Below are 14,197 nucleotides of genomic sequence, written 5' to 3'. Positions count from 1 at the left end.
ACAGCAGGAAAGACTTAGGCTAGACACGAGAAGGGACTTTCCCTGGCAGGGATGGGCCCAAGAGCCCCATGCCCTCTCTGCATTGTGGGGTCACGGGGACGTGGCTGCAGGCAGCCCTGGGGTCACTGTCCTTCCTGCTTCCCCACCGTGCTCCTTTCTCAGGCCCCTGTTGAGATGTCCTGGGAGCCCTGCCTGTGGCTTCGAGTCTTCAAAGCTGCCCCCTTTGAATGAGGCAGGGCCCATGGCCCTGGGGTTGGGAAGCCCACCCGGCCCTCCCACCACCCACTCTGAGTCCTCGGCTCCAGGCCGGGCCGCCTGAGGGGGAGGCAGGGGAGGAGGCGCCCTGTCCTGCCCCAGGTGAGGCCAGCGGGGACCTGCCGTTCCCGAGCCCAGGTACCCTCTGAGGCACAGGCGCGTCCTGGGAGAGCGAGGGCACGGTGGGTGTCCGGTGGCCGCTGCGTGGGCCTGGCCCCTCCTGTCCTGGACGGGCGAGGTCCTCCACGGGGAAGACGACGTGCGTCCCGCATCCCGGGCGGATAAGGCCCCTGTCCGTGGGTCACTCCAGTTCGCTTTCCCAGCACCTTCTAAATATACCCTGTGAGGGGTTTCTTATCGCGGCCGCCAGACGTAGCGTAGGCGACACCCTGGGGGACCGAGCCGGCCCTGGGCCCTGGATGGGCTCGCCGCTCTGCCAGGCGCCCTGCCACCCCTCGGGCTCCCGGGAGAGGAAGCCCTCTCACACTGCCAGCACCCGACGCCTCTGTTCCTGGGCGCTCCAGCCACCCCTCCAAGTGCACGTAGTGCGACTGCGGCGACGGCCGGGATATCCCACGGCCTCCTAGCCCAGCCCACCTAAGGCCTGTCCTCCTGCCACCAGGGCAGACGCAGCTGCTCGAGGGTGGGCCGTGGAAGGCCCAGGGGCCCCGCTGCTCCTGGGTGACCCCTGCAGGCACTAGGCAGTGGGAGAAGGCCTGCCCTGGAGTCGAATAGGCCCGGAGTCCAGTCCTCTTTTGACCGTTTGGTGCTGTGTGACTCTGGGCAGTGAGTTGCCCTCTCTGAGCTTCTGTCTGTCTCCTGTGATGAGGGATGGGCCCACTTCTCAGGCTTCTCCTGAGCGCTGGGGTGGACAGGAGGAAGTGGGCTTTTCCATGGCTTGTTCCCACCCTCCCACTGCATCGGGGGCCTCTGACCCACTGAATGCTGGGGCTCCTTGGGGGCTGCCGTGGGCCTGCTGAGAGAGAGGACGTGGGTCGCAGCTCCCCCAGGGCGGCCATTCCTTTGTCTGATGGGCCCACGGGAAAGGGGCCAGCGTGGGCAGCTGGAGGTGGCCCTCAGAGCCCTGGCCCAGCACCCCCTGCTCACTCTGCTGCTGTTGTCACCCACCCAGCAGTTGGGGTGGCCACGCCTGCTCCCAGCTCATGTCAGAGCCCAGCCAGGGAGGCTCCTCTCTGCCCAACCACGCCGCTGTTGGCACGCAGCTTTGGGGGGGGGCGTGTGGAGAGCTGCCGCAGCGCCGTGTCCTGGTCCATTTGAAGGCCCCATAGAGCCCTGGCTGAGCCCGTGGGGGCAGGGCACGGGGGGTAGGGTGAGGAAGGAAGGAATGGAGCAAAAGGATCTCACTTCTTGAAACACCTGGAGGCCTGCATGGAAGAGGCAGTGCTGAGAATTCTGTTTACTGAGTTCAACCTAAGCATTCATTCAGTCAGTCAGTCGACAAACACATACCAGGCCCGCTGCTGGGCCTTCAGGAGGGACACCAGCAGATAGGCCCCTGCACGGAGCCCTTGCTCTATTGGGGAGGCAGCAGGTGGTCAGTGGTTTGATGGGGGGGAGGGGCCATGGGTCAGCTGGGGCATCAGCAGCTTTCCCTGCAGGGAAGCTCAGGCCGAGGGGCGGGGGGACATCCAGGAGGGCGGGTGTGGAGTTCAGACTTCATTTGGAGGGTCTTTAGCTCAGGAGGGCCTGGTGGGATGGCCCCTGCTGCCCAGTGGATATTGAAAGACTGAGGCAGGGGGACCAGTGGGGTGGGCTGCAGATTCTGGTACCGTTGTGGTGGCCCCCAGGCCATGGAGGCCCCCGGGTGGTGGAGACCCGGCCTTTGGGGAGGTGCTGTGAGCACGGGTGCTCCGTGAGGGCCCGGCCGGGGCATGGGGTGGGCGGCTCCCGTGTCTCCGGGGTCCCTAGCTCAGATCCCTTTCAGAGGCTGGGGACAGGCACCGCCTGGTGGCAGAGACGCGGGTTCAATCCCCTAACAGCTCCTTGCCAGGCGGCCTGGAGGCTGTTTAATGGGATCAGTCCACGTGGGGATGTCGGGAGACAACGGCCGGGGACCGAGCCCCCGCCGCACCCAGCTGCCTATAGTGCGGGCTCCCGCCAGCCGTGGATCGCATTGCCCGACTGAACCTTTTAAAGAAACGAGGCTCAGAGCCGCTGAACAAGATTCGGAGTGTGCGGGGGTGCAGGGAGCCCTGATCCCAGGAGGCCCGGGGGGTCTGTGAAGCGAGCCTGGACTGCCCAGCAGCCTGAGCACAGTGCCCGGCCCGTGGAAGTGACAGATGTTGGGGTGTGGCAGCCAGAGGGGCAGTGGGGAGATGGGCGAGGGCTGTTGGGGTCGTCCGGTGAGAAGTGGGCTGCTTGGGGGCTTGAGTCACCCGTGCCCCCCAGCTCCTGTCTCTCCCTGACATGACGCGGTTTGGATGGTGCAGTGCGCTGCATGGTGCCATGTCCATGTCCTCACCCTCTGGACCCGTGAGTGTGACTTTATTTGGAAAGATGTAGTTAAGTAATGAGAAGATGAAAAGAAGTCTCTGAATGTATTTTGAACTGTTTTAAAAATTGTGACACTCATACCTATTTTATCTGATACCTAATGCTGATTTTTAAAAATTCACTAAACATTTGCTAATAGTTATCATCATAATAAGTAATTTGTTAGTTTATGAAATACCCATTATATCTTGTAGTAGGCTGAATAACCGTCCCCTGGGATGTCGAGCTCCCTGGCCCCTGTGCATGTGACCTTAGATCAAAAGAGCGTCTTTGCAGGTGTGATTTAGTTAAGGGTCTTGAGAGGAGGTACCCCTGGGTCCCTGGGCAGGCCCTCAATCCAGTGACACGTCCTCATAAAAGACACACAGAGAAAGTCAGAGACACGAAAGAGGCGGCCACATGACGATGGAGCAAAGACTGGAGAGATGCGGCCACAAGCCAGGGACGCTCAAGGCCCCCAGAAGCTGGAAGGGGATTGGTCCCGTCACCCCCCCTCCCAGGACAGCTGCGTGGCACCCCCTCCTGGAGGACTGTGATCTCGGTGCTGGCCTGGACCCTGGCAGCAGGGTCCGGTGCTCTGAAGCTGAAGCTGGTTGTGGGCCCCAGGGTAAGCCGACCTGGGGTCCCTCTCCCTGTGGCCCGGGGCATGTCCCTGCTGGCTCAGAGCCTTGGTGTCCCCATTGGTGGCCATGCCTTTTGCTCCACAATCTGGGGCCCTCTCAGGGCTGGGCGTTGTGGGGTGGAGGGCCAGCCCTGCAGTCTGGGACTCAGGACCCACTGCACTCTGCCCTGGGCCCCTGTCACCTCATGTGAGGTGATGTGACACCTTCCACATGGGATTTAGAAGGGCACCCCATGCACAGTGCCCAGCACAGCCTGGGGCCCAAGGTGTGACTGAGACACATCGGCCCAGCTTCCCCGAGAGCAGCCCTGGGCACGGGCTGGGCCAGCAGGTGGGGGAATTGGTGTCCCTCTTGGACAGTGTTGCCCCCCCCAGCACCCTAGGGAAGCCCTGGCAGGACCTGAGGCCGCACCCTGGGAGTGCAGCGTCCCATGGGTGTCCACGTCCAGGGGTGCGGAATCACTAGCCCCGGGCCGGGCGGGGGCGCGTGTCCTTCATTTGCGAGGGGTGTTTGGAATCTGCAGGGTGACTTTTGTGCAAAGAGAAGCCCTCCGATATGGCCTGGGGTTTAGACGTCAGCACCTAATCTGCTAAATTACACATTCCAACCCTCTCGGCCTGGGGCTTTCGGCGGCTTCATAAGCCCTTTGTGTGTCACTGCCTCGAAGGTCCCGTCCTGGGGGCGGGGCGCGTCTCTGAGTCTCTGAACTTGCTCAGCCTCGGGTTACAGCCCTAAACGCCGTCAGCTTCCAGCACTTGCCCATAGACATCATTTACTTAGTTGCCTTTTATAAAAAAAAAATTTTGAATTGTGGTAAAATACGCATAACACAAAATTTACCTTCCTGACCATTTCTAAGTGCACAGCTCAGTGGCATGAAGCATTTTCACGTTGTTGTGCAGACATCCCCACCATCCGTCTCCAGAACTTTCCATCTTCCCAAACTGAAACTCTGTCCCCGTTAAACACTGACTCGCCCTCCCTCCCCCACCATCCTACTGTCTGTCTCTGTGAGTCTGACTGCTCGAGTCCTCATTTAAGTGGGATCGCACAGTTTTGTCCCTTTGTGTCTGGCTTCTTTCACTCAGCATCAGGTCCTTGAGGTTCCTTCTTTTACACGACATTTTTCCTGGACCAACAAAGCCTTTCAGAGAGCTCAGGTCCTTTTCATACCTTCAATAAAGTAAGCGGACTAGCACGGCGTCTCACGTCCAGGGAGGGGTCCCGGTGCTGCGTCTGAGCGTCCTGCATTTCAGCTCACCCCCGAGTTAACCCAATGGCGAGTTCTTTTGAGCTGGAGTTCTGAGGGCGCCTTGAACAGTCCACGCTTTCTTTGCACGCCAATTGTGTGTTTACTTTTTAAACTTCATGGGGAAACATCCCAGGATTGAAAGATGCTTCCCCATGGGCTGGAGATGCTGTCACGGAGGCCTCGCATCCTGGGCCCTTCCTGGGGGCAGGCCTGGCTGAGCCACCGTTACAGGTGCCAGGGGCCCCAGCATGTGGGGGGGCAAGGCTGTGGGCCGCTGGTGTTCTGCCTCTGTGTCCAGGGCACCCTCCTGCTGAGCCCCATTGCGGCCCTGGCAGGGTTCCTGCATTCTTTCACGTTCCCAGGGCACCTGGCCGCTGCAGATACTGAAATGATGGCCGATAACATTCCGGACATCCCTGAGGCTGGCGCTGGCGGTCACAGCTCCCGAGGTGGATCAGCTGCAGGGGCACAAGCGGGGCATTGTCCCTCGGGACATGGAGCTGCCCTCGCCTCTGGCAGCGGCCGCCTCCTGCAGACATGCACACACCCTCCTGGGGAGTCCCATCGGGCAGCCTCGGCCACCCCACCGAGGTGACCTCTGTGGGGGTTGGTGTCCTCTCTCCCCCTGGCCCTGCTCCCCACGCCTGCCCAGCAAACAGGTCACATTCCTTCTTTCCTGGACCTCCATCTCCCAGACCTCGGGGGTCTGTGGCTGCCTGATTTTGGGGCCTTGGGATGTGAGCTGGGACGGAGGGGTGGTGGCCAGCCCTGCAGAGGCAGGAGGGGCCATCAGGCGCCCCAGGCTGTGGGCCCCCAGGGGCAGGGACCCTGTCTGGCATCTCTGAGGCTCTCGGCCACCCAGGACAGGAGCACACCCCGTTAAATGATTCTTTGAGAACCCAGCACGGTGTATTCCAACATTTGAAGAGCTCTTTAGTCTTCGGAATACAGCAAGGCTGAAAAGGCACAACATGCAGGTAGAAATTGGCACCAGCCCCTCGTCCTCAGGGGAAGACCGTGCTCAGCCAGCCTGGGCAGAGCTCCTCGGGTGGGCCCCCCGCTCTGGCCCAGAGCCTCTGCTGTGGCTCTGTCTGCACCGGGGTCTCCCTGTGCACCTCTGACCGGGAGCTCGGGGTGGGACACCCATCCTGACGTACCCTCCGTGGGGGACCATCAAAGTCTGTGCACAGGTGGGGCTTCTCCAGCCAGATCCTCCCAATGGCTGACCTCGCCCCCCCACCCCGCCAACTTCAGTCTGTGTACTGAGCATCGCCAGGCCGGGGTGTAGGGTGGAAGAGGCCCCTGGGCAGCCAGCGTGGCCGTGAGGTCCAGGAGCTGTGGGGTGCGTGGCTGGTTGACAGTGTGTCCAAGGCCTTGCTCAGGGCCGCTGTGCTCCGACTTGACACACGGTTCTAACAGGCTCCAACTCCTGCTTTCTGTCCTGTAGCTGAGGTCCTGCTCACAGCAACAGTGAATGGTGGGTTGCCTCCCTGGTAGCCCAGAACTGGAAAACTATCCTAAGCAGACACAGGGTCCAAAGGGCGCTGGAGTCTGTGGTCTTGGAGAAGAGAGACGAGCTCCCTTCCTGGGTCCCGAAGGATGGCCACGTTACAGCCTGGCGTGAGGCAGGTGCCACCATGATGCCCTGGAGAGGGCAGGAGAGGCCACAGGCCATTCTCTTTACTGCCTCTGTTCTGGCAGGCAGAAGACGTAGAGAATTTAGAACTTTTTGAGCACAACCTGGCCGTGGGGTCTGGGAAGCCCTGGGGCCTGGCCCTGGCCCGAAAGAGCCCCCTTCCCTCCTGGGCCTCACTTTCCTTACATGTGGGGCATAAAGCCTTGGGGACTGTGGTGTGGGGCGGGGGGCACGTGATAGGTACGGCCAGTTTTGTTGGAGTGGGGACTGTCGGTCAGCTGAAAGATGGCCCCAGAGATGCCCATGTCCGGACCCCTAACCCTGTTTGTGACCTTACTTGGCAAAAGGGGCTTTGCAAGTGTCACTCTGCGAAGGATCTTGATATGGGAGGTCATCCTGGACCACCTGGCAGCAGGGTCTTGGGGTGGGGAGAGAGCCTGGGCTCCCGGTGCTGGGTAGGGGGTCCGAGTCGTGGGCCGGCAGTCTCTCCACACCTGTGTCCCTGGGGCCACACTGTTGCTCCTCTGCTGTCCTGTCCCTGAGAACCCGCTGAGAGGGTGCTTGCAGACCCTGGAATGTCCCCTTAGAGGTCCCTCTCCCCCAGGCAGGAGGAGGGCTGGGAGCTTGGCTCGGTGACATCTAGGGACGGGGAAGGGCCGTGGAGGGACGGGGGCCTTCAGGAAGCAAGGGCTCTTTGTCTTTATGGTTGGGGCTCGGTCAGAGCTGCCGTCTGTGGTATCGGTGTGCAGGCGGGCTGGTGGCCATCCTACCCCCTTCCCTTTGCTGAGTTCCTGGGCTCCAGCTATGGCCCCGGGGAGGAGAGAGCAGACAGCGGTCAGAGCAGCCAAGGCTCCAAGGCTCCAGCCCCTCGGGGAGCCCGGGGCCCTGGTGACACCCCGTTAACAGGTTAGCAGGAGTTAACCCAGTTAGCAGGAGTCGGCCCGCCCTCCCCGGCAGGCTGGGTTCTGTGCTCTAACCACCAGGCGCCCTGTGGGGGCCGGGAGCTTCTGTCCCCCCTGGGCCCTTGGCTGCTCTGTGGACGCACTTGTAAGAACAGATACCAAATCTTATTAGATGTCACGTATGGAGACGTGGTCCCACCCCGAGAGGTCCCTGCATAAAGTGTGTGCCTCACTGATTCTCGGGGCATTCACAGGGTTGTGCATACATCACTACTGTCTAAGCTCAGAATACTTTCATCACCCCAAAAGGAAACCCCGTACCCACTGGCCGTCACTCCCTGTCCCTCTGGCCCTCGGTGACCCCCAGTCGGCTTCCTGTCCCTGTGGATTTCCCGTTCTGGGCATTTCATGTCTTCAGTGCCTGGCTTCTTGGCGCCATGTTGACAGTCCACCTGCCACAGCATGGTCAGAATGTCCTCCTTTTCTGCCAATGACGACACCTGCCGTGTGGGTGGGCTGTGCCTCGTGCACCCATTCACCGGCTGCTGGACACTTGGGTTTGGGTGGCCCTTTGAGTTCTTCCATCTGGGGAGGGGCGGGGCTTGGTCCTGCTGGGTGGGGTGGGCTGGGCATGGTGGGTGAGCCCCTCGACTCCCTGGACCTGGGCTTGTGTCTGTGGCGGGGGCGGAGGGGGCACGCTGGCCACAGGAGCTGACCAATGGGGCTGACCGCTGTGTCCTCCTGTCTCGCAGCTTCCTCATCGTCCTGGCCTGCCTCATCTTCAGCGTGCTGTCTACCATCGAGCAGTATGTCACTCTGGCCACAGGGACCCTCTTCTGGATGGTAAGTACCAGCACGAGGGGCCGGCCAGCTGTCACTGCCACGCTGGACCTCCTCGTGTCCCAGGCGTGGGGGCTGTGGGTGGAGTGAGGGGCTCCTGGCCTCTCTCGCCTGCACGATGACCCTGTGCTGGAGCGCCCCTGCTGGCTGGCAGCTGTGGGCTTGCTCTGATACCCGGGACTGGGGGTGTGGAGACCCCCCACGCTTGCCAGGATGTGACCATCAGGCTGGAAGGGCCTCAGAATGAGAGGCACCTGGGCCTGGTGGTTTGGGAGGGCTTCCTAGAGGAGGAGGCAGCTGGGCTGGGAAGGAAGGACAGGAGGATGTAGGCACGAGGAGCTGGGACTGGGGTTAGCAGGGGCCTGCGCTGTGGCTCCGGTCTGGGTGACTCCTGACTTGGATTATGGCTGGTACCCGGACCCTGCACATGTCCCAGCCCCTGCCCACAGCCTACACCCAGAGTGTCCCCACCCTGGCCACCTGATGGCTCCTTCCACAGGCCTTCGAGGCTCTCAGCCCTCGTGCCTGTGTCCCTGGCCCCAGAATAGGTGTTCAGAGGTGGCGCGAGGACAGAAGGGGTTTCCAGTGCCGGCCCCGCCCCGACCCTGCCCACCTGTCCGAGCCCCTCCCTCTGAGAGTGGGGTCTGAGGGCTCTTCTCCCTGCAACCAGCTGTGAGCGCCGAGCGACAGGGCCTGGGAGGGGTCCCCACAGCCTCGGGTCAGCGTGGCCCTGGCGAGGCCTGGGAGCCAGCACTGAGAAGGACTCACGCCGCCTCGGTTACGCTGGGCCAGGTGCAGTGGGGACACCTCAAAGGTGGCCTGGCTGTGAAGCTGCAGAGAAGGTGGGGCACAGGGGCCTGCTCCTGTCCCCAGGAGGCGGCCTGAACGCTGACGGCTGTGGGCATGGGGCCTGTGGGACGGCGGCATCTTTCTGTCTCTGCATTTTTGTGTCTTATCTGCGACGTCCCCACCACCTACGCAAGCAGCACCTGCACCCACTCCCGGGCTGGGTTCCTCTGGGCCCTGTGTGTCTTTCCTTCGTGCTTCTGGACTTCGGTTTACAGGAAAGCTTCCCCTCTCCGAGAGGATGGAGGACCTCGCCCATGATTTCTTCCGGCGCTTGTGTGGGTTACTCTCGTGTTTTTAAATTGTCGCTGGCAGTTGGGAGCGTCCCGACGTGTGGCATGAGGAACAGACCCGCTCTTGTTCCGTGCCCCTGGCCTTCGGTCACCCAGTGCCACTCCTTCAGAGTCTGGCTCTCCTCCCCGGCTCGAGGGGCCGTGTTTATCGTCAACCAGCTGTCCAGATGCGCGTGGGTCTCCCCCGGGCTCCTCCAGGTCTGTTCCGCTGTCTGTTGGGCTCGTCCCCAGGGCCACGCTGCTTTGATGATGTGTGTCCTAGGTCTCTTTGATCGCGGGACGTGATGGCTGCGCACGGCTGTGTTCAGGGGCTCCCTGGCACGTCTGGTTCGATTGTTCTTCCCAATGACCTTTGTAGTCAGCTTGTCTGGCTCCTGGGAAAAATCGGATGGAATCTGGTGAAGGGCTCTGGGGGAGACGGGCACCTCTCTGGTGTGGGGTCTTCCTGTCCACGGTCATGGTGGTCTGTCCATCTGGAGGGTTTTATGGTTTCGTAACACAGGCTTTCGAAAGTCGTCGTTAGGTTTATTCCTAATGCTACTAATCATTGTTTGTGGCCCTCACAGATGGCATCTTCTCTTCCATTATGTTTTCTGGAGGTTTTTGGTGTACGTGAACACCATGGGTTTCTGTCCCTTGCGTAGCCTGGGATGTCACTACAGTCTGCCATCGTTGTCCGTAGTCTTTCCTCCGGGCCTTTAGGGTTTTCTGGGTGTGGAGCCGGCCAGCAGGTGCGTGCTGCAGCGCATGGGGCTTTGGCGCACCGGCCTCCGTTGGTCACAGTGGCTCCTCCTGCTTCTCCGGAAGGAATGTGCCGGCCTCGGGCAGGCGGAGGGACGTGTGTTTGCTCAGGTCGGGAGGCGTCCTTCGAGTCCGATGTGAGGCCTGATTTTAACGTGACGGTGTTGCCTCTTGTCCGGTGCTTCTGCTGTATCCTTGGAGATGGCCGGGTCTGAGGACGTCCTGATGTTGGTCCTCTCACGTCCCCTGGGTGACCCCCTGGGGTCCCGGTGTGTTGTTCTGCTGTCCTATCAGGTTATACGTTCTCGTGGAAGAGCAGGGACAGGCTCAACGGCAAAAAGTAGGCTAGCCGCCATCCTAGTGAGAGGGACCGCCTTTGGGTCACGCCTGCGTCACCCCTCCCTCTGGTCGTGGGAACCTGTGGAAGCTGCCGAGGGTGCCAGCCGGGTCCCTGCTGAGGCCCCGGGAGCTGCAGCTCCATGGGGCAGGCCGGCCGCTCCTGCACTTGGGTGGTGTGTCGGCCACCACTGGCCTAGAGAGAAATGTCCCCAAACCCCTGCTCTGGGTGGGCCCTGGGGCAGGCCGGGCGGGTCCATCTCCCCTGCAGGTGAGCGGTGGGCAGAAGTGACGCTTTTGTCTGTCGTGGGTGTCCCAGGTGCCCTCGCCAGCCCTGTGCCTGCTTCCTGGAGTAGGGACCGCCCTTCCCGCTGGCCAGACAGCAAAGGAGGCGCTGGATGGTGGACAGCAGGGGTGGGGCGGGCGTCTCTGGTGCTTTGGGATTTCATGCGGTGCTTCGAGCGCCAGCCTGGACCCCATAAAGCACGGCTGCTCTGCGAGTTGCTCCTCGGGTCCTCTCCTCACGGCAGGTGCTGAGCTCCTTGTCCGCTGGAGACCGAGGCTTCAGGAGGCAGTGGCTGGAAGGCGCCCGGGGGACCCTGCCGAGTGGGGCCCAGACTCCAAGCCTGCCCTCCTGCTGTGTGTACGTGCTGGGGCCCTGGGTGGGGCCAGGGGCCTGGTTGGCCTTGCTCCCTCTGTGTGAGTGTCCTGGGGCCGCCGGAACAAAGTGCCCGAGACTGGGCAGCTTAAATAACAGACATTTAGTGTCTCCCAGTCCTGGAGGCTGGACGTCCCAGATGCAGGTGTCGGCAGGGCTGGTTCCCCCTGAGGCCTCCCTCCTTGGTGTGTAGATGCCGTCTCCTCCCTGTGTCCTCACATGGTTGTCCTTCTGTGTGCGTGTCTGTGCCCTGGTCTCCTCTTATAAGGACCCCAGTCACACTGGATCAGGGCCCATCCTAGTGACCTCTCTCTACCTTAATCCTTTAAAAGGCCCTCTCTCCAAGAACAGTCACATTCTGAGGTGCTGTGGGTTTGGGCTCCAACACATGAATTTTAGGGGGACACCGTTCAGCCCATATAACCCCTGGATGTATTCGGTCAGTCCTTCCACTGCTGGGAGCTTCACCCTCGGGTTTTGAGTGGCTCCGACAACACCTAGTTCCTGGGCTGATGTGAGGAGCACCAGGTGCCCCCTCCTGGGCCCTGCATCCAGGCGCTGTCGGCACCGAGGGTCCTGAGTTCAGGTGGTGACTCACCACGTCCTGGTGCAGCTGGGAGGGTGGGATGGAGAGGGGATCAAACTTGCAGCGGCCTGGCAGGCGGGGACCTCCACAGACCTGCCCCGTGCTCCCAGGAATCACCGCTGATGTACCTGTGAGATCCCACGCCCCACGCGGGGGGTGGAAACCAGACCAGTGGAGGGGTTACCCCCATGACAACCTGGGGACTAGGGACCTGGTGGTCCGGCCTGCACTCTCCTCCCAGACTAGCCAGAAGCCCTTCTCATGTTCAGACAGAGCTCGCCGTCGAGGTTTCATGGCACAGTGGGGCCCAGAGCTGGGGAGGTGGCCAAGGGCCCCTGTCACATCCCTGCTGCCCGCCTGCCCACCGTCTCCCTCCTTGGCACCAACCTCTCCCGCCGGCCTGACATCTTTAAGGCTTGCCTGCCACCTGGTGGCCATTCTCTGAACTGCGCACACCATTTCCCAGGCTGAGGATGGGGCTCAACATGGGCTGGGGGACACCGGGGCGCAGGTCCTGGGCCCAGTTCCCTCTCCCTCAGGGACCCGGGGTGGGTGTGCAGTGAACGGCTCCCGTACCCCAAGCAGAGAGCCCACTGCTGCTCCGGTCCCGTCCCCCTTTCCACCCCTGTGAGGGCGGAGACCCTGTGCCTCCTCCCTTGTCCCCGGTTCTCTCACATCAGCCATCTCCCTGCCACCCTCGTGTCCCACCAGCCGCCCTCCTTACACAGCGGCCATTGGTTGGGGGCGGGGAGCTTTCCAAAACAAACATCTGATCATTTCAGAAGCTCCCTGTGGCATTTGGAACCAACTCAGCCTCTCTCTCTCGGGCCCCAAAGTGCCAACATTCAGGGAACCCTGCCCCCGCACCTCCCTCTACCTCATTCGCTCCCTCCACTCCAGCACACTGTTTGCTGACCCTCGGATGCTCCTGCTGCCTCAGGGCCTTTGCACGTGCTCTCCTAGTGGCCCAGCTGTTTCTCTGGCATATTACAGGACCAGCTTCTTGTCCAGTTTTAGGCCTCGCCTTGGTTGTCACTTCCTTGGTGCACCCTCCCTGACCTGCCGTTTGTGGGGTCCCCATCCCTCCCTCCCATCGCGCCCCGCTCCTTTCTCGGCAATCTGGGTGTGACAGGGGCTCTGTGGGTGGGTTCAAGGTGTTCCATCTCCTCACTCCATCTCACGCTCCCTGAAGGCAGGGGCCCAGGGCCGTGCTCACGCTGCATGCCCAGCTTGGTGCCTCCGGGTTTGGAACCCCCTCCTTTGAGCCCATGTGCCCAGAGCTGCTCCCAAGGGGCACTCCCAGTTGCTGTGTGGTCCTGGGCCTCAGTTTCCCCACCTTTAAAATGGAGGGGGTAGGCAGGACCACCTCAGAATTACCCTTCCGATGGCCTTGCCAGGGTTTCCAAGGACTTTCCAACTCGTTGACCATGTGGAGACGAATCCTTCGAGGTGGGTTTGAGCTGGCTGTGTCCGGCTGCCACTGGAGAGTCACGGCCATGGGGGTAGGGGGCATTGGGGTCACAGCAGGAATGAGGCAACCATGGGGCCCAGCCTCCAGGGGCCGGTGTGAATTATGTTTGTGGTGGGGCCAGGAAGGAGGTGTGAGGTGAAGAGGCACTTGGGGTGAGATGTGTCTGTGGGGATGCTGAGGGCTTCCCGGAGGAGGGGACCCCCTCCCAGGAGAAGGAGAAGGAGGAGTAAGTGGGTGTCGGGGGGTGGGGGTGGACAGCACAGGCAGGGAGCCCGCCCACAGCTCAGAGCCTCCCGGATGGGCTGGACACACAGGCCCTGGGGCTTGAGGCCCAGGCGGAAATCGGGGGCTTCCTGGGGGGGCTTCGGCCTGCGGGAAGGGGGTGTTGACCCCCGGCAGAGGGAGACCGGTGCGGGCATGAGGAGTGGGCTTCAGAAGCGGAGTTTGCAGCCCCCGGAGTGGGGCGCGCCCGGCCCTGCGCCCTAGGACACCAGGTGGCGCTGCCGTCTGCCTAATGCGGGCGCCGCTGGCCCGGGCCCAGAGCGCGGAGCGAGCGCGGGAGCCAGACCGCAGCCGGGGCCCCCGAGGGGCGAGGTGGGCTCCGCGCGAGGGTTCGGAGAGCAGCGTGATGTTTAGAGGGTGGAAAAAAGTCCTTCAGCGCTGTGTTTTCCCAGAGAGCCCATATTTCTTCATTTCTTTCCCTAGCTCGGCTTTTATGGTGCCAGAAAGCTGTTATCTCAGCTCCGTGCAAGGAAGGCCCGGGGCGGCCTCGGAGGGATTAAGCTTTCTGCTGAACCAGGGATATTCGGTGGGCCTGAAAAAGCCATTTCGGGAGGAATCTCATCTCTGCTTCGGGTCCGTCCCGGAACTGTTAAGAGGCACGTGAGAGATCTGAGCTTTTGTCTGTGGCTGCCTGGGGAGAAAGGCCACTTCTGGGGTTGCCAAGACGGCTCCCGACACGGTTCCTGAATCCAGAGGAAGCCCAGTGTGTGCGCGTGTGCTTGTGTGCCTGACTGCTTGTGCACATTGCCACGTGCGCGCGTGGACAGTGCGTGTCCGCGTCTTTGCGCTTTGCGCCTGCGTTTCTGTGTGCGCGCGCGCGCCCTGGGAGCGCGTTCCGGGTCTGGGTGGCCCCTCTGTGTGACTCCCCGCCCTGCCACGGTGGCAGAAACCCCCCCCCCACTCCCTGCAGCAACAGACCCTACCCCAGCCCAGGTGTCTCTCAAATGGAAGCCTTTTTTTTT

The 14,197-nt window shown here is 61.9% G+C and overlaps 1 protein-coding gene across 1 annotated transcript in view; it reads left to right on the top strand.

Moving 5' to 3' along the window:
- KCNQ1 (potassium voltage-gated channel subfamily Q member 1) overlaps nt 1-14,197 on the top strand; it is a 149,795-nt gene that overhangs the window by 42,929 nt on the left and 92,669 nt on the right. The window contains exons 2-4 of the mRNA XM_046644082.1: nt 7,935-8,025; nt 9,864-9,999; nt 10,197-10,242. Coding sequence (XP_046500038.1) covers nt 7,935-8,025; nt 9,864-9,999; nt 10,197-10,242 — 273 coding nt within the window. The remainder of the gene's footprint in view (nt 1-7,934; nt 8,026-9,863; nt 10,000-10,196; nt 10,243-14,197) is intronic.

This window comes from Equus quagga, chromosome 17, assembly GCF_021613505.1.
Source record: "Equus quagga isolate Etosha38 chromosome 17, UCLA_HA_Equagga_1.0, whole genome shotgun sequence".
NCBI lineage: Eukaryota > Metazoa > Chordata > Mammalia > Perissodactyla > Equidae > Equus > Equus quagga.
This window is presented reverse-complemented; position numbering and strand designations above follow the sequence as displayed.